Genomic DNA, 24,836 nt, shown 5'->3' with positions numbered 1-24,836 from the left:
AGTTTTTCATATGTTTGTTGATTGCTTGTATGTCTTCTTTTGAAAAATGTCCATGTCCTTTGCCCACGTTTAATGGTTGTTGCTGTTGTTTGTTTGTTTGTTTTTTTCCTTTTCTGATTGAGTTGTTTGAGTTCCTTGTAGATTCTGGATATTAGTTCTTTGTCAGATGCATTGTTTGCAGATATTTTCTTCCATTCTGTAGGTTGTCTGTAATATGTCTGGTAAAGCAGAAATTTCAAGAGCAAAGCCAAAAGGTGAATGTAAATCAAAGCAAATAGGCTTGTGCTTGTTATATTGTTGCCTGCAATATCTGTTGCAGTGAGAGACTGAAGATTTAAAGTAAAAATAAGCGTGAACTTCTCAGTTGAACTATTGAACGATTCCTTGTCATTGACCAGACATGAAATAAATGGAGTAACAGAACTATAGTTCCTTCAAAGAAACATGATGCGAATAAAACTGGTTTGCTACAAGAATAACTATACCCCTAATATTTTAGTATTCCTCACAAAACAGTTCTCTCATTAAATTCTTCAACTTCAAAACATGTAGTTAGCTAAGAATAGACCTCAAGATGCAGAATGGTTTTGTGTAACCAGTCCCAAGAAAGTTCGTATTCATTACTGTTTGGTATCAGAAGTCCAATAAAGGAATAGAGGCTGGGCGTGGTGGCTCACACTTATAATCCCAGCACTTTAGGAGGCTGAGGTGGAAGGATCATTTGAAGCCAGGAGTTCGAGACCAGCCTCAGCAACATAGCAAGACTCCATCTCTATTTTTTTTTTTTTTAAGCCTAATAGAAGAATAGGTCATTTTACCATTCACTAGTTAGCTGTATATAGACAAAACAAAGTAAAGTGGCAGACTGGCAGATATGGGATTTCTAGAGAGCCATTTTAGATAATATAAGATAGAAAATGGATATCTTATCACCCAAGAGATTGTTTGTATAAGTTCAAGGAGGAGTTCTAAAGGGTACGTGTCATTTTTAAGGAGTGAATGGTGTTTGCTTAATTTTTTAAAATGGAACCATTTGAGCACCACAGAGTATGCATATAATGGGCATTTGCGGCTCTCAAGTGGAGATTAGGTCAATTTATGATCCGATTACTTTGCACTGTGTCATTCAGCTGAATACCTCTAACTACCATCATGTATTTTGACCATTATATAGTCTTGAATTGCTCCAATTCTTAGTCACACTTTAATTTGTAGCCATAATGGGCCATTGGTAAAGGAAAAAGAGCATAACACTGTGGAAATAAAACAACATTGACGTGAAATCTCTCATGGTTACCCAGAAGGTCTTCTCGGGTTCTAAAGGTTGCAGAGTTCTTGTCAGGACTTCTAGATATTTGCTACAGTGCTAAAAAGAAAATGTAGTCATAATTATATCTAGTCCCATTTTATAGAATATGCATCCATTTTAAAATAACTTGGCCTGCCTAGTCTTTCCCTCAATCCCGACCTAACCCTTTCTATTTCGTTTGGTCTGAAGTCCACTGTTAGCTCTGTGTACTTTACTCCCACCCAGAAATCTGCGGTAGGTTACATTGGGCTCCTCATCCTCATCCTCCTTGCTGCATGTCCTGCCCTGCATCAAAAGCTACCTTTTACCTTCTCTTCTTTTCCCAGAAAAGAGAGTCCTGCTAGAGAAAGATGCTATATGCTAATATGCCTTTTTTCTACCCCTTAGAACTTTTTTTTTCTTTTTTTTTTTTTTTTGAGTTGGAGTCTCACTCTGTCACCCAGACTGGAGTGCAGTGGCCGTTCCCAGCCACCGCAGCCTCGACCTGCTGGGCTCCGGCGATCCTTCCGCCTTGGCCTTCCAAGTAGCTGGAACTACAGGCACGCGCTACCATGCCTGGCTGATTTTTTTATTTATTGTAGATATGAGGTCTCACCAAGTTGCCCAGGCAAGTCTCGAACCCGCAGGCTCAGGCAATCCACTCACCTCAGCCTCCCAAGGCGCTGGATTACAGGCTGAGCCACCGAGCCCCGCTAGAACTTTTGTACAGTGCTGATTCCAAATCTTCACCTCTTTCCTTTTAAGTCCCCATATTCTTCCTACCGGTCCTTAATTTCAACAGAAGACTAATATTGGGCATTTGTCTACTAAGTATCCTCTCTACATTAGTGCTAAGTACTTCATATAAATTCATCCTGAATTTATTGTCCCCATTTTACAGGTTAAAAAATTGAGACTAAAGTGCACAGCAAATATGCAATAAACTGGGGTGTGAACCCAGATCTGTCTGACTCCAAAGCCCACAACATTTTAGATCTCTTTCAAGCTTAGCATCCTTCAGGTTTTAGGATCCTTAAAGCACTGGATCAACCCATCATCGTTCTCATATTTTTTCGTTTCCTTTCTTTTACCTCATCCAGGAACTGACTCTAGCAACTGTCATCTTTTTTAAGCTGCTTCATTTTGTTCTGTTCTCTGAGCATCTTTCTTCTTGCCTTCCAACAGGATCACCTCTCCTTTTCTTAAAATATGAGTAAAACCATCTCTTCCTTGACCCAGCTCATCTTTCTGGTTACTGTCCAAATTTCCGCCTGCCTTTCTAGGTCAAAAGTTTCCAGCACATGGCCCACACCTGCTTCCTCAACTTCCTCTGCCCATTTCCTACCAGCTCCTTCCAACCTGGCTTCCACAGTGGCCTCCTTATTAGAACTGCCCTCTCAAAAGTTCTTACCAAATCCTGGAGTCTTTACCCAGCTCTCACCTTCTCCAACACACAGCGGGATTGACAAATCACTCCTCCCTCAAATCCAAACTGCACTTGATCCAGTGACTGCACATAAGTCAGCCAGTCAGGCTGCAAAAAATGCAACTGCCCCAGAGAAAAGATAAATTCAGATCTGGCCCACTTCACACCTAAAAGCAGCCTGAGATTACTCCAGGAGCAAGAACTTTGAACGGTTCTATTGGAAGTTCACCTTGCACCTGTATGCTACTGCCTCTCAGTTTACCTTGCTGTTGTCTTCAATAGGTCTCAGGGATGCTTTTGTCTTGGTCCTCAGTTCTTTGCTTTTTGACTCACTTATTTGATGAGTTCATTCGCCTTTCATCGAACTCATCTGTGATCTTGATGCTCACACCTCTGTTTAGAACCTAGACATTTAATTTGCATTGCAGCCTGCATTTCCGACCATAAATGCCTATGTCATATAAAATCCTACTTGTCTAAAATAGAACTTTATCCATTATCCATTCATCTGGATACCAAGTTAGAAACTTTGGGGTTATCTTTTATGTTTCTCTCCTTTTTACCTACTTATTCAGTCCACTATGTTTGTTAGAAACAGCCTCTGTGTCAGGATTTATGTTAAGAGCGGGTGAAACAAACATAAGCCTACCCTCATGCTTCAAAGTTCTGACACTTCTTTCCTTAAAATGCCAACCAGTTATTCCCTTACATCATGCCGTTTCCTTCATTAGACTCCTGGCGTGCCATGGCAGGGATTAGTACAGCAACTTCTCCACTGAGAACTCAACCTTTGGTTTCTTCTGCTCTCTTACTCTGGACACACAGGATGCTCTGTAAATAAGGTGACTTATTCTTAATTGTTGTAAAATATATTTGACATAGAATTTATCCTCTCAGCCATTTTTAAGTGTACAATTCAGTAGTATGAGGGGGACTCCCCCCAAAATTGAATTATCTTTTGGCAGGCAGGCCCATTGTAATACAGGCTTCCTGCAGTAACTAAGTGTTCTGGGAACCCATAGGCATCACTGTACCAGCTAGCTTTGTTGTGAGAGGCTGTGTTTGGCTTCAGTGAATTGTTTTTTGGAGATTCTTTCAACATATTTGTCCATTTTATAATGGGTGGTTTATGAGCACGCCTGCCCACTCCTTGCTGAATATTCAGCAGTTTTTGACTGAAAATGACTTGACCCCTATGCTCTACCCTCCCTAAATACCTGATCTCACCCCAGCGTTTTTTTGTTTGTTTGTTTCCTGGGATGACAAAAAGTCCTCAAAGGGAAATGATGTTTTTCCAATATGGAAGCGGTGCAACAAAAAATGGCAGAAGCTCAAAACTGAGTTCAGAAACTGTTTTGAGTAGTGGAAAATGTGTCTCAATAGATGTATTGCATCAAATGGAGAATACTTCGAAGGTGACTGAAGTTTCATCATGTAAGAATAAATACACAATTTTTTTATACATAAATTATGGGTTTGTTTGAGTTCCCCTTGTATATTCACACTGTTGTGCAACCAATCTCCAGAACTTTTTCATCTTGCAGAACTAACACTCTGTACCCATTAAACAATTCCCTATACTCTCCTACCCTCTAACAATCACCATTCTTTTTGTCTCAATGAATTTGACTACACTAGTGCTTTATATAATATTCATCCTTTTGTGACTGACTTATTCCATTTAGCATAACGTCTTCAAGGTTCAACCATGTGTCAGAATTTTCTTTTTAAGGCTAAAATTCCAGTTTTGTTTGTTTACCCATTGACACTTGATTTGCTCCCACCTTCTGGCTATTAATACAGATACCACTTTGAGACCCTGCTTTCAATTCTTTTGTACATGTACTCAAAGGTAGAATTGGTGGATTACGTGGTAGTTCTATTTATAATTTTTTGAGGAACCACCATATTGTTGTCTACAGTAGCTACACCATTTTACGTTCCCACTAGCAGGGCACAAGGGTTCCAGTTTCTATGTGTCCTTCCTAAAACTTGTTATTCTCTGTTTTATTTTGGTTTGGGGATTTTTTATTTTTTATAGTAGCTGTCCCAGTGGATATGAGGTGGTATCTCGTGGTTTTTATTTGCATTTCCCTTATGCTTAGCAATGTTGAGCATCTTCTTTTGTGCTTATAGGCCATGTGTATACCTTTACAGAAATGTCTGTTCAAGTCCTTTGCCCATTTTTCAGTCAGGTTGTTTTGTTGTTGAAATGTAGTTTTTTATATATTCTGGTTACTAACCCCTCATCAAACACCTGATTTGCAGACATTTTTTTCCACTCAGTGGGTTGCAGTAATTGTTTTTGAGTGAGTTTTTATCTTATTTAATGGTAATGTTTTTGAACTTTAGAATGACTCTCATTAGTAAAGGACTTTTCTTCAAAAATTATTTCAAGGATAAAACCTTCCTTAAATAAATGAGATTTCTCTCAATGCATAAATAACTTTGGAAGATAAATTTTAGATAAATTTTATGAAGCTCAAAATAAAATAGAATAACCAATTATTTGGCAAATTCCTATCAAGGATTAGAAAGGTACCTTCGACCTGACCTATCCAGAGAATATAGCCTTTAAGCTTATTAAGCTTTTGATCAAATGTTAGGGAATAAAGTTTACGAAGTACTTAATTAAAAATGAGAACTTATTTTTCAAGCTTAAAAATGTTCTGGTTAGAGACATTTTTAAAAAACCTTATAAAAGGAGCTGAATAGTAGACTCAGAAAATTTAGTATTGTAAGAGTTTATTGCGCCAAACATTGTTTTTTTGTTTAAATATCCTGCCAGCTTCTAAAAAAGTATTTGTAGGGTACTATGATGGGTCACATCCATAGTAGCATTCCTGATATTGGAAGTATAGAGTTAAAACCACGTAGGTAGAGAAGAAAACCACGCACATATGTCAAAGGTAGTTTTACTCCAGGTTTCCTATTAGCTTTAACCAAAAGAAAAATAATAGATCATGTCATTTACATTGTATAATACAAGGAAGCGCCCAAGTTAATAACCAGAGACTATATTTTTCCTTAGCACAAAACTCTAAGAGAAATGTATCACATAGGTCTTTATAAACTTGACAGCGATCCCCATAATGGACAGCATTTTATAAAAGGTATGTGAATCTTGGCTCCTCTTATGTCCATATGATTCTGTGAATGCATTTCATGGTAAAGTAATGTGGTTTAACTTTTGATGTCATTGGCAAGAATCATCTGAGGCTCAGACTGGCCTCACCTAGCCCCTGGATACTAATGCTTTCAAAGCCTGTATCATAATGCCTCTGCAAAAGTTTGGGTACTTGAAATATCAAATACCAAACTTCAGTAGGCATCTTATGCCCCTTATTACATTTTATATCTAAATAACCTGATAGATAAAAAGAAGATGTGAACTCCGATCTCATCAAAAATGGCAACTATTTGCTTGATGAGGTAACATGTTTTAAACCGGGACCTAATAATTCTGTCTTAAATTTACTATTCCAAGTCCTGTCTTTAACAAAAACAAGCAATTTATGGAGAAAATAAACATTCAAGACTGAATTGATGGTACAGATGGGTTCATAGAAGTTGTCTTTCCAAATCAAATTTGCTGAGAATGAAGCTTTAGCAGAAGTATTGCTCATTCTAGATCAAAATCTTTATCAGCTATGTCAGTTAATAGATGTATAAAAGATTGAAAGTTAGACATTGAGGCAGATATCTCAGGGACCTGTGTGTATTTTAGCAGGAGAAGCATGTGCTAAGCCTAGCTGAGTCTTATCAGAAAGCCAAACTAAGATTGAAAGACCTGTTCCTTACTGGGTATAGGTAACTCAGAAATCATGTCTTAGATTTTTAACAGAGATCTGTAGACAAGTTGGTTATTGTCCCCGTTAAGAGTATTCCTTGCTTAGCATACTGATTTCTTCTGAAGAAAGGACTACAACTGTCTGCACAAGATAATTGGTTTTCTCAAATCTAGGTCTCTCATAAATGAATATTGTCACAGTCTGAAAGGAAGGTTAATAGCTCATATTTTTTGTGTTTTCTTACCCATGATGCCATAACTCAGGAAATAACTGTTTGTTATTATCAGGCATTTACAAGAGAACCAGAAGGGAAATAGAATGGCAGGCAGAAAGATCAAAGCAAGGAAGTCACTTCTGCCTTTGCACTAACCCTGATGGGATGACAGTGATGTGACCGGGGAATGAGAAATGGTTGGATGGAGGATATATTTTGAAGGTAGTGCCTACTGGATTTGCTGACAGTGGATATGGCGTGTTAGAAAACAGGAGGTGTCAAGGATGACTCAAAAGGGTTGTGGCTTGAGAAATAGCAAGAGTGGTGTGGCCATCAACCAAGATTTGGTTTTTTGTGCCAGTTGCTCTTATTTTAAAAGTTTTCTAATAGTAATTTTACTTAAATACTTGGATGTCAAAGTGATAACCCAGTACAGTCCCTGAACCAATTCGATTATGGCCTCTGCCATCAAGTTTTAAGAGTTGTAAAAAGTAGTAGAGATAATAATACTACCATTTTATGTAACTATATGGTGATGTGATTGCTTCAGGGTAAGTTGAGTTTTGTAAACGTGTTCTTGAGGGGCTTGCAGATTGTATTACAAGGCAACATAGCTATATTCTTATGGCTTTATTAGATCAGGAAACTGATTTTAGATATTACACATTGTTTATTTTTACTTTAGATGCAGGGGGCACACCTATGTGTTCGCTGCATTAACATATTTTGTAGCATTGAGGATTGGGTCTCAGGTGGCCCATTCTCCAGATAGTGAACATTGTGTCCATAAGTAGTTTCTGGACCCTTAGATGTCGCAGATTTTAAAAGACATCCAAATCAGCATAATTTTGAAGCAGTTTATTGTTGAGAAGAGAATGTATGAAAGTAGATATAGTGCCTTACTTTTAGCAAAATCATTGTTCATTTTGGATTTAAGTCTGGATCAGCTATGTTAAAAGATTGAAAGTTAGAAATTGGGGCAGACACAGGCATCTCGGGGACCCGCAGGAGGAGCATATGTTAAGCGTGTTCAGTGTATGGTTGAATATGTTTTTTGTAAAAACATTATATGTTTAAGGAAAATGAGACGAACTAGATTTTTTTCTAAGGTGACTTGAGAGCTCATAAAACACTGTTTCACAAAGAACTGAATATCACATGTTCTCACTTGTAAACGGACCTTGAACAATTATCATAATACTATAAAAAAGGATTGTCAGTAGTGGGGGGGGCGGGATTTGCAGTAGTGGGAATCTGTGGGGTGGGGGCACACCTCATCAACAAGCGTACTTGCATAATGAACATTTGTATACCTAGCCCTGAATTGTACACCTCATCTTTAAAATAAAAAAATTAAAATTTTAAAAAAACACTATTTCAGTCACTAAAAAAAATTCAGATACTCATTGAATTGCTGATTAGAAAAAGTGATTTGCCATTATTAAGTAGAGGTGATGCCTAGTGTTCAGAAATTCCACATTTACTGTGGCAGTTGGTCGCAGCTGACCTTTGCAGAGCTCATGTCCAGGATGGAGTCACTTAGCTGCTTAATGAGCATAAAAATTACCCGGGTCTCCACAGCTCAGCATTGTGATGTCTTTACCTATACATCGTAACTCTCCACAAGTGAAATCTTTGGTTTATTTGTAAAACAGCATAGCTCTACAAGAAAGTCAACAGCTGATGCTTAACTTTTCAAAAGTTGCCTTTCAGTTTCTTATAACACATTTGATTGGAGAAAGTATGTGTGATCATGGCGTTTGGAGACTTTTGAGGGGCTGAAGACTTGTAAATGTCAGCAGTCTTTTGAGTCCATGAAAGACTTCGTGGGCATGTTTTCTCCTCAGGTGGATGCATGTTTTGTGCATGATCAGCTGCAACAGCAGAACATCCACTCTGAATGACTTTAGCTGATCCTCCCAGACTGCCTAGCCTGATGCCCTACCCCCAGTCCAAGAACAATGGCACATCTTACCACCTGGCTGATTCAAGGGGTTGTGTGCTGCTCTGGAACTGAGCCTGGGATTTGATCACATGAATTCACTAACATGAGCCAGAGGCAAGTCCAGATTATTCCTGGGCAAAATCTAGACATGCCAGTGGCCTAGGCCACACAGGCTAATGCTAACAGCAAACTCAGAGTGGGCTCCTGTTCTCCTTTGCTTCTCTTTATCAGTGCCAGGGCTACCAGAGCTCTCAAGAAACCCTCTGGATTTGTGTTTGAATGTGATTTTGAGTCATTTGGCCAGTTGTGCAGTAGCACTGAGCCACTGAGCTGGGCTAGATGGAAAGATATCCAAATCAGCATACCTACTTGATCGTAGAAAAAAAACAAGTAAAAAATAAAGGATTAAACACTAGCAGGCTTCACTGATGCTGTCTTTCCAAAATATACTTATAGAAACATTGAGGTATGTTTGGCTCTAGTGTAGTATATAGTAAAAAATGGTGGAGCTAATGCTACTGTTTTGTTTGACTGTACGGTGGTGTGTTGTGATTGGATCAGGATATGTTTTTTGTACTTGAATTTCGTAAATTTATCACTTGAAGGGCTGGCAGATTATAAGGCAGCATAGCTATACTCTTAAAGCTTCATTAATTATGATACCTAGACATAAAAAAGCATTCTGGGAAAAAAGAATTGGGATTCTACAAAACTGAAATAACATGAACAGAGGGCATCCATGGATTCTTGGGCACAACACATGAGATTCTGAAGCATCGCCCTTTTGTATATCAGTAATGGAGCCCATGTGAGGTTATTACTATAACTGGTTGTTTAGAAATATGTTCTTACCCTCTTGATTTTGTTTCCATTTCTTATTTCACAATACCCTACAGACAGAGATCATCTAAAATATCCTCTACAATTTAGAAATGTCAATTTTGATGATTGGAAGTTGAACCTCTCATTTTTAATTAATACAGTTTATGTTTTAAAACAGTTTTAACTCCTTGCACTCAGAGACATCTCGCAGGTCACCTACCAGCAACTCAACCACACTGTACAAAATAGTGAAAAACAACTCACTTCGTAATTAGTACAGTGTTGGAACCAATTATTTTGTTGTAATGACATTTGACTTGGCATGGAATTTTGGACATTAAGGAACTTATTTTTGACAAAAAAATGAAAACTTTATATTTTATATTTTTCTAATGTGATAATGTGTGGAACAGTCACCAACATGCATTGCAAGTTCATTGATACATGTTTTGCAATAGTAATTTGACATCTTCCACCTAGTGTTATTCTTTTTGAGCAGACAATGCAGTCTCGTTTTCTTTCTCCCACATTAGTAATATGTAATTTATTTCCCAGTCTGTTGTTCGAAGAAAATGTGGAAGACGCACTTATGATTCCTGAAAACCACATCTCAACTGATCCGTCATATCTCAGTATATACTTCATTCCAAACTTTTGTGCAATTTGGATGGAAAACCTCAAGGAAACATACATTTTTGAAAAATTTGTGCTGGCATAAGATAGTCCTGTATAATCACCAGCCACCTTTTTATGTCCCCTTAGAGGGGACATCCAAATGGTTTGCTAAATTTATGATGTCCCCTCAGAGGGGACATCCGAGTTCAAAGGGTTAAGTTACCAGAAAAACTGAACAGAAAGTACAGAGAGTTTCCCTATACCTTCTCTCTCCATGTCATGTGCACACACAGCATTCCGCTATTATTAGCATCTTGCATTTGTGGGAGCATTTGGTGCAACTGATGAACCGATATCAGTATATTAGTACTGAAGTCCATAACTGACATCAGGGCTCACTCTTCATGTACATTCCGTGAGTGTTGACAATTGTATAATGTCATGTATCCCCCACTGCAGTATCATACAGAATCATTGTACTCCCCTAAATGTGCCCTCTGTTCCACCTGTTCACTCCTTCCCCACTTGCATCTGAACCCTTAGCAACTCCTGATCTTTTTACTGTCTCTGTAATTTTACTATTACATTCATTGTTAAATGACTACCCAGTGGTTCCTAAGGAAACATCATTTCTACCTTTATTCATTAAGTGGTCTCTCAATAAACACTATGTGCCAGGTCGTGCACTATATTTTGGAATTATGACAGAGCGCCGAAAATAAAAAATCCCAATCTTTACAAAGCTTACATTCTAGTCCCTTAAGCCTCCAGGCTCAACTAGGTCCTAAATAGGATTCAGTGGGCCCCAGGAGAGGACAAGATGAGGAGGTGGTCAGAAAAAGTAATGTGAGAAGGGGGCCTCCTACCAGTCAGCCCTTGGTCTCAGGTCAGACCCTGCCCACCCACCCCACCCGCCACTCCTGCATTTTTCCCCTGCAGTCTAGTCCCAGGAGTTCTACCTGATGACCTCCTCCAGCTGCCACCTGTGTTTTCTCCCCAAAATACATCAAGAACTGTATGCTTTTTTCCAACATTTCCTCTGTCCTGCTGTCTCTGAAATAAGTACAAACACCTCTTTTAGACTTTAATTAAGCTTTCACTACTAGATATCTATAGTCCTGCCTAGTGCTAATAAAATATCATGGACAGTTTACAAGGTCATAAGAAATAGGTGCCCATGATCATCATCTAAAGACTAATTGGGCAAGGTTTTCCCCCTTTGGAAGGAGATGACATTCTTGGGCTGGTAGACATCATTCCCCTATGGGGCCATAGGAAGCCCCATTCTTTTCCCTGTTGCCTTCTCCATAGTCTTCATTCTCTGGAAAGATGAGAGGTTCCTGTAAGGATGTACCAGGGAAGAGATGGAAGGCTGAAAGATCCATTTCATCCTTGCTAACTCTGCTTTACTGTCTTTTGGTTCATACCCTTTTGGTCTGTACAAGAAGCGTGCTTAAAAGCCAACTAAATGGAGTCCTTGGGAACCCCCTTGCCTGAGCAATTCTTGGGACAGACCCTGTGGGTAACTCCTATAGGTTGATGAGAGCCAATAGTGCCCATCTCTTCCCAACTGCACATCCAGTCACATCATGCTGGTGAAATTGGCCACAGTGAGAATATTTACGCAAAGGAAATCAGTAAACACTACCACTAACAGTTTTGCTAATGTTTTTTCTTCAAAGAACCACTTTACCAGCATACCACAGGGCAGACCTTTCTTGATCAAACTCTTACATTGGTTGTACCACAGAAACTAAATCTCTGAACACTATATTTATTTATATACTCTAATTCGACTCCCTATAGTTTTGTCTGGGGGGGGTGGAGAAGGATGCCAACCAAAGTCAACAAGAGATTTGATCCAGTAAGTTTTGAAAACCACATTTAGCATCAAGCTACACAGACCTAGCTCATACTTTCTATTTCCTGTGAAAGAAGGACTGAGGCAATTTACACATAATCTCATCTATGCTATCTTCACTGAAATGTCAGAGCAGTATGGCTCTAAAACTTGCTATTGCAAGTGTCGGGCCATAATCATAATTAGCATTTATTTTTCCTGTGTAATTAATAAGGGACTGCTTATGCTGACTCACTCTTTTGTGCGCCATGTAGGACTGCCCACGCAAGAGCAAAAGCCGACGCTGCCGACCAGGCTGCCCTGGCCGCCCGCCAGGAGTGCGACATCGCGAGAGCTGTGGCCAGGGAGCTGTCACCTGATTTCTACCAACCAGGTAAAACAGTTCTCCTTTGATGGGTGAGGTAGAAGCACTGGCTTTGAAAGGTCTGTGCTTCATGAATCTCAGCAACACTACAAAACAAGTGAGAGCATGTACAGAGTATCCATTATCTGAGATGCCTGGGGCCGGGAATGTTTTGGGTTTGGGATTTTTTCAGATTCTGATATACAACATATACATAATGAGATCTCCTGGGGCAGGGACCCAAGTCTAAAGGTGAAATGCATTTATGTTTTATAGATATATCTTATACATGTAGCCTGGAGGTAATTTTATACAGTATTTGTATAACTTTGTGCATAAAACAAAGCTTTGACTACACTTCCACTGCAGCCTGTCACATGAAGTCAGGTGTGAAATTTTCCACTTATAGCATCATGTCAGTCCTCAAAACATTTCAGATATCTGAGCATTTTGGATTTTTGGATTATAGATGCTCAGCTTGTAGTACAAATATAACCTGGGCCTGACACAGTGGTTTATGCCTGAAATCCCAGCACTTTGGGAGGCCAAGGTGGAAGAACTGCTTGAGCCCAGGAGTTCAAGACAAGCCTGGGCACCATGGAAAGACCCTGTCTGTGCAAAAAATAAAGAATTAACCTGGCATGGTGGCACACATCTATAGTCCCAGCTACTCAGGAGGCTGAGGCAGGAAGATCACCTGAGCCCAAGAGGTTGAAGCTGTGGTATGCTGTGATTGTGCCACTGCTCCCTAGCCTGGGTGACAGTGTCAGACCCCGACTAGAAAAAACCAAAATCACCTGAATTTTGAGTGCTAACACTAAAGATAAAGATTTGGGTTATACCCCAGGGTAGGTCCTTCCTGCTCCTTGCCCCATCTACATTTGACCAACAAACTTTGAGTGATAGCAGTAAACAAGATGAGAATCTGAAAGAAGTATCTGATTCTAAAAAATTGTGTTAATGACAATTGCAGATTTGTAACAAATAGCCCCCAGTTCAGAGGAATTTGTAGCAATAACATTAGCAGTAAGAGAAGAGCCAATACATTCTGTGACTGTTTTTTTGTTTTGTTTATTTGCCTTGTTTTCTTTTTAGAAAGCAGGATTTATTGAGAGGACAGAAAAGCTCCATAGCAGAAGGGGACCCCAGGGGGTTGCCTGTGACTGGTTTGTTTTGTTTTGTTTTGTTTTTGAGTTGGAGTCTCACTCTTTTGCCCAGACTGGAGAGCAGATTGTTTTTTTTTTTAATGTGCCTGAATTAAAGCTGAAAGGAGTATGGTTAGGAGGTAAAGCAGTTTCCCCTTCAACAGATTAATCTGGACAGATTAAGAGAAAAATACATGTTTTGAAGGAAGAAATGAAAGAGACAACCTCAAAAAAAACCCATCTTGATTACCTGCATCTAAAATGTTATAAAACAGCAATCAACAAATATTTGCAGTAGGTTTAAACATTTAATTCAAATAGTTTCCCGGTAGACTGTTTCTAGCCCTTTTCACTTTATTCTGGTGTTTTTGTTTTGAATTTCAAAAGGCAGTAGTCACCTTTTTATGTGTGTTTCTCCATTGTTTTATAAAGAATATCTTTCAATGACAGTTTGAGGGATCAACAGACTTCTATGTGAAGAAACCAAAATAAATGTTCTCAATCTCTAACTATCAAAATTTACATTTTCTTGGTAAAGAATTTTTCCACGTTGATTTTTTTAAATTATTAACCCACCTCTAGCCCATCACTCTGCACGCCATAGGTATTCAATACATGTTTGGTTCCTATGAGGGGGAATACAACATTAGAACCCAGAGGGTATCAGTGGGTCCTAATGAACAAGTGAGTCAAAGTAAATGAAATAGCCGGATCCATTGAAAAGGCAGAAACTTGGCAATAATAAAGGATACAAAATGAGAGGGACATGATCTGGAGATTTGAGGGGTTTTTTTTCCTGCAAAGAAAGACAATAAAAGACCAGGCTAAGAAGATGCAGGTTTTGTAAGAAGGCTCAGGAAGGACCCAGTCTAATTGTTGAATGATAGATACTGTTGTCATGGAGTGATTTCTCTAAGAGTTTAAGTCCAACCACTGGCTGTTTTATAATGGGTGTTTTCTTTCATATGCATCTTTTTAAACTGTTGGATGAGATTTAAATCGTTTGATAACCATGTATATTTCATTGGGAAAGGGTGCCTTTCCATTTTTTGTGATAGGAATAAAGTATCTCCTTGTGTGAAATGAACTCACACTAACCTGGTACCTAAGTACATTGGCACATTAGCTGTTCTAGGGTGTGTGAGTCACCCAAGAAGGGTTGTTCTGTCCTCACCATAGTGCTGTCATTGGGAAGAAGCTGAACAATGAAGAGTTATGGGACTCGAGCTGCTTTGAGCACAAACAAACTTACCATTGTTATCTGCAGATGGTAATTTCTTGGTTTTGTTATGAATTTTGTTGGGGAATGGGGTCCCTGTAGATTTCTAATAGGTGTTACCAAGAGGTAAATGATACAAAAGGTCATCTCAGTTTCCCAGACTGAATAGTTTTAAAAGCCTTTTATGGTGTAAAACATTTGAAGGGGAAAAAAATATTGTGGGAAAATGTAATTCCACTCTTTCTTAGCTAAAACGGTTTCATATAAGCAAATTGTCCATCAGTAATGAATACATCACAGTAGCATGAGATGACAGTGGGTCTATTTGAGACCAGAGCTAAGGGAGAAGGCTGCAATCCCCTTTGACCCACAGCCAACACTTCCTTCAGCAACTGTATAGAAAGCCTTTTCTGTACTGAGTATTATTGATCTTCTCAAGGGAGCTTAACTCATGCTTTCCACTCTGCATTCACCGGGTGATCAAATCAGATAGAATTTTCTAAAAGGGCTTTCAAGTACTTCTAAGTCAGGCTACTCATTTAATTTACATATCTCAGATATAAAAGTTTCCATTGTTTGGAATGCATGTGTCGTGTTAATCCCGGGATAAAGGATGCTTGTCATAGCTCACATTTTGAACACTTTCATGGCAGATTACCTATTTTCAGGAGCTGGCAGTATTTTCAGATATTTAGCATCTTAGTTAAATCTTAGGCCTTTAGCTTGAAACTGTATTATTCTACAGGTCAGTTAAAAATGAAGGAAAAAGCATAGCCTTGTGGAATGGCTTTGTCACTCAAAAGGTTAAGCTCAAATAATAAAAGGCAGACAAATGAATGTTTGGGAATGTGTATGAGGATAATTGTGTACATACACAGAAACCTCAATTGCCATTAGTGTGAAGGAAGATTGCCCTCTGAGAATTCAGCTTGAAAATGAGTCTTGGAAACTGCTAAGGAGGGAGGGGCATACCTCATCAAAAAGGGTACCTGCATAATCAGTATTTGTATACCTAACCTTGAATTGTACCTCACACCTTTATAATAAAAAAATTGATGCTTATAATATATACATAGTTTTAGAGTACATGTGATAATTTAATATATTCATATAATTTGTAAAAAGAAATTGAGTCTTGGATACTGATAGCATGGTTTTAGGAATGCAAAGACTTCCTTGTAACCTGACTGGGTTATGAAAACATCTAAAGAAAGAATTGCACCCAAGGAAATGTAGAAAAAGAAGAGTCACAGAGGCAAAAATCAACGATGTCAATCCCAACACTGTCCAGAGCAGGAGAAACCCAAGCCAAAACCTTGGAGTATTGCTGTCACATTGGCAAGGACGTTTCTATTATGGGGAAGGATGCAGGGAACTGGAGCCAACAGTGTATGGTGTTATTGGCAAGATTATCCTGACTCAGGAAATGGATGCATCAGGCTAGCCCAGCTTGATGCTATTAGATATTTTATTCATCTCGTGCTTCTTGTCCCGATTTCGTGTTCACCAGTAACTTTCCAATTTTGGTAGAAAGGGAACTCTACCAACAGGGAGAGCATGTACTGGTGGTCTCAGTGCAAGTCCCCTGACCTATGGGACATCTACATTGCTCATTGTATACCAGTGAATTTGGCCTTCTGGTATTGTACATCAGTCTTTGGAGCTTTGGTAAGGTGAATCAGCCCCAAGGGATGGCTCTCTTTCAAAGTGCTGATAAAATCAGGTTCCTAAGCCAGTAAGCCTGACATAAGTCTTTGGAAGAAGGACCACCCAGGAAAGAGGAGGGATTGGGGCATGAGGAAAACAATTGGGACACTATATGTGTGACTCTTTGTCCCATTATTTCAATTTCCTTTCAGGCAAGATACTTCATTTTTAATTTCTAATGAAAGTAGGATGTAAAATGTTTATGTTTTTCAGTAGGAGAAGAGGGTCTGGGCATTGGTTAAAAAAAATTGAAACTCTGCCCTGGAATGTAGTGAATGTAGTACTTTGAGCCCTCCTGGGAGATAGCCAGCCTCCTCCCCTGGGCAGCATCCCCAACAAGCTTTGTCCTCCTGTGTTTGAGCATGAATGTGTGCATTGATTATTTAAGGTGAAAGTGAGATCTTCAGTATGGGTTACTATGAACCAGTGTTAACTAAGTTTGCCTTTCCAGTATGAATTAAATGCATTAGAAATCAAAACATATCTTCATTACATAACTGTCTATGTCCATCATTAGTATGTAGTATTTTTGATAGAAAAAGGGCACATCCTGGAATAGATTAATTCTAAGCTCACCTTCTAAACACAAAATTCTGAATAACTATTTTCATTTAAAAAAAGGGGACCGTATTCAGTGGCTCAACCTGTAATCCCAGCACTTTGAGAGGCTGAGGCAAGTGAATTGCCTGGGCCTTCAGGTTTGAGACCAGCCCGGGCAACTTGGTGAGGCCTCGTCTCTACAATAAATCAAAAACTAGCCAGGCATGGTAGCGCACACCTGTAGTTCCAACTACGGGAAAGGCTGTGGCAGAAGGATCACCAGAGCCCAGCAGGTTGATACTAGGGTAGCCATGAGCGTGCCACTGCTCTCCAGCCTAGTTGATGGAGTGAGACTCAACTCAAAAAAAAAAAAGGGAAGCTGAATAATCCACTGGTTGACATGAAAGTGACCGTTTGTGAGTTTGCCGATTACTTATAACACTTATTCATTCCAGTATGTGCAGTTTCACAACATGTATTGAGTGCCAGCCAAGTGCAAGTACCAGAAGCAAGACCCTGTGGATTGCAGTCCAGAGCACTCTGGCTGTGATCACAGAAATTGCGGTATTGGTACAGATGAGACTGTACAGTCCTATAGGAAAGCAGCATTCTTTCCATATAGCTCATAAAAGTGATCCTGCTACTAATTATGTAACCTTTTGGACTCTCAATCTGATCCTCTTTTTTCTGATTGGCAGACCCCATGGAAAGTGTCTAATGTCTACTTAATAACTACCACTGTTCCTACAAAGCATTTGATATCATACTGCCCTCACAGACATTTGTTTTGGAGACCTTCATGGTGCTCCTGCCCATAGCCAGCCCACCAAGGTTCACCTCTGGAGTGAATACCCTGCTGCTACCATCTGCCCTGTCTGTTCAGAGCCCTGATGCCAATTGTAATGCCTTTAATGTTGGTGAATGGCATGCTGAATGTTTTTATATCATGTGGCGTATCAGTGAGCAGATGACCTGTACCTGCCTTCTCCCCATTATGAATCTCCAAGGGAAAAATTCCCTTAGGATTTATAGATTCTGACTATGAAAATAGATGAAAATGCTGAGTGCAACAGCTATCAACATTTGTCATAATTTCCCTCCCTGGCAATATTCTGTCTAGTCTTTTTAATGAACTGCTGCATCTCATCAACTTTATGTTGCTGGCTTTGCAATACTGACACACATTTACTACACAGAACAAGTAGCAGGCATGATATGTGCCTTCCAAGAGAAAATAGTCCAGGAAAAACTTCTGTCTTCTGCATTATATTAAATGTCTTATTTTAAAAGCATTTAATCTTACTCTGGAAAATCTAACTGTATATCCTCATTTAGTTGGCCGGTACTTCATGTGACTGTGCCACATTGGAACCGTTTCCAACTGAATGTAGTCATGTAAAGCTGGCTTTATGTCCACCTCTAGTCAACATATTTCTTGCATGCTTTCAAATGCCTGTAAACTGTTAGAATCACCTGGAGCATTAGTTAAACATCAATATTTGTGACCGGGCCGGTGGCTCACACCTATAGTCGGGAGACTGAGGTAAGAGAATTGCCTGAGCTCACAGGCTCGAGACTAGCCTGGGCAACTTGGCAAGACCTCATCTCTGCAATAAATCCAAAAATAAGCCAGGTGTGGTGGCATGTGCATGTAGTTCCAGCTACTTGGAAGGTTGAAGTGGAAGGATTGCCTGAGCCCAGTGGGTCGAGGCTGTGGTGGCCTTGAGCATGCCACTACACTCCAGCCTGGGAGACAAGAGTGTGACTCCAACTGAAAAATAGGTATATTTCTAGGCTTCAGTTTATACTTATTAAATCAAAATCTCTGGGCATAACACCCCAGTTACTTCTGACAGGCAGCAAATGTGAGAGCCACTGCTTGTGAGTATATTTATTCCCTTACCTAGCCATTTTTTAAACATATAATGAAGCTAGTGCTTTTTTAAATCTGAAAGTAGGTACTAAAATGTATTTTCTACATTTTCTAAATGTGTAAGTAAATTCTTTGAGCTCAACCAGATTTTGAGTATCATTAGAAGCCCTGTAGGTCAATCTGAGTGAGTATATCTGAAAAACTTCATCTTAGAAGAGTAGGAATAAGTAAGTATTCCTTTCATAATATAGTTAGGATGAGAAAATTGGTCAAAGAGGTGACACATCAAATCTCTAAAGGTTAAAGAAGTGATTCGACTGGTATTTGAGAGTTAATAAATGTAATAAAAATACATACAACAGAATCCAAAATTTAGTTTCATAAATTCATTAATGCAGATTCTTTCAATGGCTAAATTATTCTCAACTTGACCTATTATTGATAATATGTGTAAATTTACAGATAGGGAGAATTCTATTCACTGTTTGCAAAAAACATTTGAAAATATATTTTGTATTCAAATATTAAGGTTTTTTTTTTTTCTTCCAATAACTAAAGCATATCTCTTTAAGTGCTGACTTTTTAAAATTATTAATTTTTCTTGGACCCACCATTATTGAATTACCCAAGTTTCCTCCATATAAATAGCCTCTTGTTGCTGTTAGTATTTTATCAGTCTCATACTTTTCTGGCAGCTGTCACTTGTGTTGGGATCTGTCAAAGCAACTCCCATTTATGCTTCTAATCTACTGTCTGCAGTAAATGCAGATGTTACCAAAGATCACTAGACTAAATCTTAAATTTTTAAAAATGTATATATTGATAACTTATAGTTGCACACATGAAGAGGAACCCCCAGAAAAAGGAATTATCTTTTGGAAAGTGGGCCCCTTGTAATACAGGCTTCCCCCACTAGGTAAGTGTTCTAGGAAGCCATTGGCATCAGTGTCCCAACTAGCATTGTTGTAAGAGGCTGCATTTGGCCTCAGTGATTTTTTTTTTTTATGCATTTCCCCAATTCATGATGGGGGATTTACATGAACACCTGCCCACACCATGCTGAGTGTTCAAAAAAACAGTATGGCCCCTGTGCCTCACCCTCCCCATTCACCTGACTTGCCCTAAGCAACTTTTGTTTGTTTCCCTTAATGAAGGAAGTCCTCAAAGAGAAACATTTTGCTGATATAGAAGAGATGAAACAAAAAAAATGACAGAAGCACTAAAGGGCATCAAAATTGACAAGTTCAAAAACTGTTTTGAGCAGTGGGAAAGCATCTCAATAGGTATATTGCATCAAATGGAGAGTACTTTGAAGGTGACTGAAGTTTAAATATGTAAGAATAAATACACAATTTTTATAAATTCCTGGATTTATTGGGCCCCCCTCATATTTATATAGTGCAAAGTGATGTTACAGTTTTTGAATACAATGTGGAATGATTAAATCAATCTAATTAACCCTATTCATCGCCTCAAAAAATTGACATTCTTTTTTGTGATGAGAACATCACAAAAATTTAAGTTCTAAATCTGTAAGCTAAGTTTTTATCATGGTCATATCTTCCAAATGAAGTGCATGGGTTTTATGACAGCTTTATTTCTCACGATGCAGTGACTCTTCACCCTTTCCTTTCAGCCTTAAGAGCATATAACTAATAATGTTTGCCACGGTCTGTTATTTGATCACTCTTTTCTATACAAATAGTTAAGTTAAACATTAGCTTTTCATGTGCCTTAATCTCAAGATAGAAATTGGCAATCTTTTTTTTACAAAAATAACTTTTGCACTCATTTCTTAGATTGAAGACATTAAAAGTATCTTGTAATTTGTGTAACTAGTTCAACATTATGTAGCTTAAATTAAAACTCCATTGGCTTCAAGAGTCTTGGCTGTTTTCATTATCTTTCACTACCATACCTGGATGGGAATTTCAGTAATGCTGTAAAATTGAATAACAGTGAAGGCAAATAAAATTAACTCTGATGAAATTTTGGGTGGAGCGGTGAGGAGAAAAGAGGTAAGCAACACATTGCATCTATCATAGAAAATTCTTTATCACAGAAGGGGAGGAGAGGTTTTTGTAAAAATAAATCTGCAGTAGAATTACGAGGGGCTTCTCCATGAAACAGCAGTATCAATGACCTTATGGGTTTTTAAAAGCAGGGGCAAGTTGACTGATGGAGGAACACAGCTTTTTTTGTACTCACAATGCTGCACCTTCCCCTTGGTGCTATGTCTAGATATTCAGTACCAAGCAAGAGTTCAGAAACAGAAGGACGTCGCCTTTTGAATCATTGTTGTTGCTCCTTTTCTTCATTTGAGATAAGTTTCACTGGCCCAAGAATTCATACTCCCATTTTTGATGGAGGATTTTTTTTAATTGCCAATTTTATAAAAAGGGGAGCTTACCAAAATTAGAAAGGAGATCTCAGTTGTTGGCATGCAGTCTTGACAGATTTGGGGAACTTGAATCCTGAGGAGTGCATGTATTTTCTAGAGGATAGAAGTTGTGAGAATATTGTAAGGTTTCAGGCCCTGAGTATAACCTGTGATTGGGATCAAAAGTTCTCATCTCTGGCTTTCAAATATTATGTGTTGCATTATATTTTTTAAAGTATACACAGGAACTATGTGACTTGTGGTTTTCGGCTGCTACAAAATGAGGATAACAACACCTGTTGCCTAAGATTTTGGTGAGGCTTTAAATTTTGGAAGATACTTTATATAATAAGTAGCACCCTCATTACAATAACCTATTACTCAGACCACCACAAGAAGAGCAATTAAAAGCGTAAGTATGCAGTGTGCAATTTTCACAATTCTGGATACTTGTTCTTCAGCTCCTCTGTAAACCTTTCAAGTGAGTTTGCCTGGGGTGAGGGGTTGCGCGGTGGGAGGCAGGAAGGAAAATGCACAGAAGCAGTACTGTGGAGTTGACAAGAGCCAGTCTGCTCTCTGTAAGCAAGTTGGTGGGCTAGTTTTTTCTTTGTGTACTCAAGAGAGGTGGTCAGCTTCTGCCCATTTGCAAGGAAGAGGGCCAGCTGTATGACCTTGACTTCACCTTATGAGGTGAAAAGTGGCAGATGGGTGGCGTGGCAGCCAAAGTACACTCGTGCCTTGATGAGACCTGGAGACCTTAGAAGGAGGGTGCCTGCCTTGGAGAGCCGTCTCAGTCCCAGAGATGCCCTTTGTGGACCACTGGCCTCCTTAAACTCAGCCTGGACCAGCTTGTTGTGCACACTTTGTTTCTTTACATCTCACTCCCGGTAACATAACAATGCAGCAGGGTCACTTTTTTTTTTTTTTTTTTTGAGTTGGAGTCTCACTCTGTTGCCCAGACTAGAGTGCAGTGGCCGCTCCCAGCCACCGCAGGCTCGACCTGCTGGGCTCCGGCGATCCTTCCGCCTCAGCCTTCCGAGTAGCCGGAATTACAGGCACACGCTACCACTCCCGGCTACTTTTTGTTTGATTTTATTGTAGAGATGAGGTCTCGCCTGCCCAGGCGGGTCTCGAACCCGCGGGCTCAGGCAGTCCACTCACCTCAGCCTCCCAAAGGCGCGGGATTACAGGCTGAGCCACCGAGCCCGGCTAGGGTCACTTTTTTAAAACAAAAAATGTTCTCCCATTTATAAAAAGTATATATAACATGATGATTATAAACCATCTTGAAGTCTATAAAAAAGGGAAAAAAATCCCGAGACTTCAGAACCAAAGACAACTGCCATGCCTTAACTGAGGTGCCTGCAGCACACTGCTTGTGCAGATCCATGTTCTCACAGCTGTGAATGGGCTGCATGGAAGTGACCTTGTGCAGTGCGCCCTCAACCACAGATGCTGTTCCCAAATAGAAGTCTTAATGCCCCTTTGGTGATGGATCATTACAAATGTTATCTGCAGGTTCTTCTCTTACTTGCAGTGAACTTTATTAAATTTCCAAACACATTTCAGTGGTCAGCATGTTTCTTTATGCAAGTTTATACTTTGTGTCTTCGTTACACCACATAATTTGAATAAGTAGATTAATTATGATTTTGTGACCAGTGCTTCATCAACATGATTTTCACCTCCGTATTTTTCAAGTAGGCAGGAACAATGCAATTATTAGGGAAGCCAGAACTGTTTATATATTGTATTATCTTAAAAGCAGCTTTTCAGTCATAAATAATCGTTTTCCCAGGAGAACGAAATGTGTTTGTGTGTGGTCAAAGCCATACAAATATATTAAAAGAGAAAAGGTTAGTCTGATTTACTAAAACAGCGTATATACTCACAAAAGCATATACTGTTAAGCCTTACTTTTTATCACCTTCCTTTTTTTCTTTATTTGTTTTTCTTTTTGTTTTTGGCAGGCCCCGATTATATCAAACAGAGATTTCAGGAAGGTGTAGATGTTAAAGAAAATCCAGAAGAAAAGGTACCAGAAAAGCCACCTACACCAAAGGAATCTCCTCATTTTTATCGCAAAGGCACGACACCCCCAAGGTCTCCTGAGGCAAGTCCCAAACAAGGCCACTCTCCCCAGCCTTCCTCCCCAAAGCCTGCAAAGAAGCAAAACCCCAGCTCAGGGGCAAGACTCAATCAAGACAAAAGGAGTGTGGCCGATGAGCAGGTGATGGCCGTTGTCAATAAACCCTTGATGTCAAAGGGCCCCACGAAGGAGGCAGGAGCAATCGTGCCCCAGTCCAAGTACTCTGGCCGCCACCATGTCCCCAACCCCAGTAACGGGGAGCTACATTCTCAGTATCACGGCTACTACGTGAAGCTGAACGCCCCCCAGCATCCTCCAGAAGACATGGAGAACGGCGATGGATCCAGCCAGTCTTCCTCAGCACTGGTGCACAAGCCATCCCCTAACAAGTGGAGTCCCTCCAAATCTGTGACAAAACCAGTTGCCAAAGAAAGCAAAGCTGAGCCAAAAGCTAAGAAGTCTGAACTTGCTATACCAAAGAATTCAGCAAGCAACGATTCGTGCACTTCTTTGGGAAAAGAGGCCAATTCAGTAAGTCTTTCCTTCCTTTCTTCCCTTTGGTTCTTTCAGGGAGCAGCATGAGGCGACAGTGCATCTTGATCACAGCCAGGCTAACCAGGGTTCTAGGAGCACAGACTTGGTTAGAGTAAGGTGTGACACATTTGTAGTTTGAAACAACAAAGAGCTCTCCAGGCAGAAATTTCCCCATGGTCAGTTAGCAACCCACCTTAGATGTAATTCAGGTAGTTAAGACCTGACTGGCTTAGCATGTTTTAACAAGGCCTTGTCAGCTTTTTTTTTTTTTTTTTTTTTTTTTTAAGTCAGAGTCTCACTCTGTCACCCAGGCTGGAGTGCAGTGGCAAAATCATAGCCTCCAACTTCTGGGCTCAAGCATTCCTGCAGCCTCAGTCTCCCAGGTAACTGGGACTACCGGTGTGTGCCACCACACCCAGCTAATTTTTTTTTGTATCAATGAGGTCTTGCTATGTTCCCCAGGCTGGTCTCAAACTCCTGGGATTAAGCAGTCCTTCCGCCCTTGGCCTCCCAAAGTGCTAAAATTACAGGCATGAGCCACTGCTTCCAGCTATCGGCACTTCTTGGTGAGCTTCATATTAACTTGTTCTCTGACCACTAGAAAGGAATTATGGCCCCCATCAAGGGGGGGTCTGCTCTCAGAGCTCTATCTAGCTAGGAAGAGCACTCCACCAAGGTCTTAGCTCTCCTTGGACCTCCCCCGCCACCATCACAGTTACCATATTTATACAAAAGAACATCTCTTCTAGCCACTGTGAATTCCTCTCATAAATATTTAGTTTGGGTTTTACTTAATTAGCCAGGCTTTGCAGCTAGAACATTTTTCTTTCCTAAATGAGAATTGAAAATTTTCAATAATTCACAAGAATTTCTTTGGTCTTCTAACTTTTTAGAGTGTGTGCTTTTACAATTTTAGTTTTCTGGTAGATAATACTAATTGCTATTATTGATTAATTGTGAGCATTCACGATATTTATTATTTGGCCAGAAAAGCTTTGTGTTATTGAAAAATCTCTACAGCAGCCTCCTTTTTTTTTTTTTTTT

At 39.5% G+C, this 24,836-nt stretch overlaps 1 protein-coding gene across 1 annotated transcript in view; it reads left to right on the top strand.

Moving 5' to 3' along the window:
• JPH1 (junctophilin 1) overlaps positions 1–24,836 on the top strand; it is an 82,963-nt gene that overhangs the window by 49,402 nt on the left and 8,725 nt on the right. The window contains exons 3-4 of the mRNA XM_021718910.1: positions 12,217–12,335; positions 23,140–23,789. Coding sequence (XP_021574585.1) covers positions 12,217–12,335; positions 23,140–23,789 — 769 coding nt within the window. The remainder of the gene's footprint in view (positions 1–12,216; positions 12,336–23,139; positions 23,790–24,836) is intronic.

Source organism: Carlito syrichta, unplaced genomic scaffold (genome assembly GCF_000164805.1).
Source record: "Carlito syrichta isolate Samal-C Ts95f unplaced genomic scaffold, Tarsius_syrichta-2.0.1 Scaffold314008, whole genome shotgun sequence".
Classification (NCBI taxonomy): Eukaryota; Metazoa; Chordata; class Mammalia; order Primates; family Tarsiidae; genus Carlito; species Carlito syrichta.
This window is presented reverse-complemented; position numbering and strand designations above follow the sequence as displayed.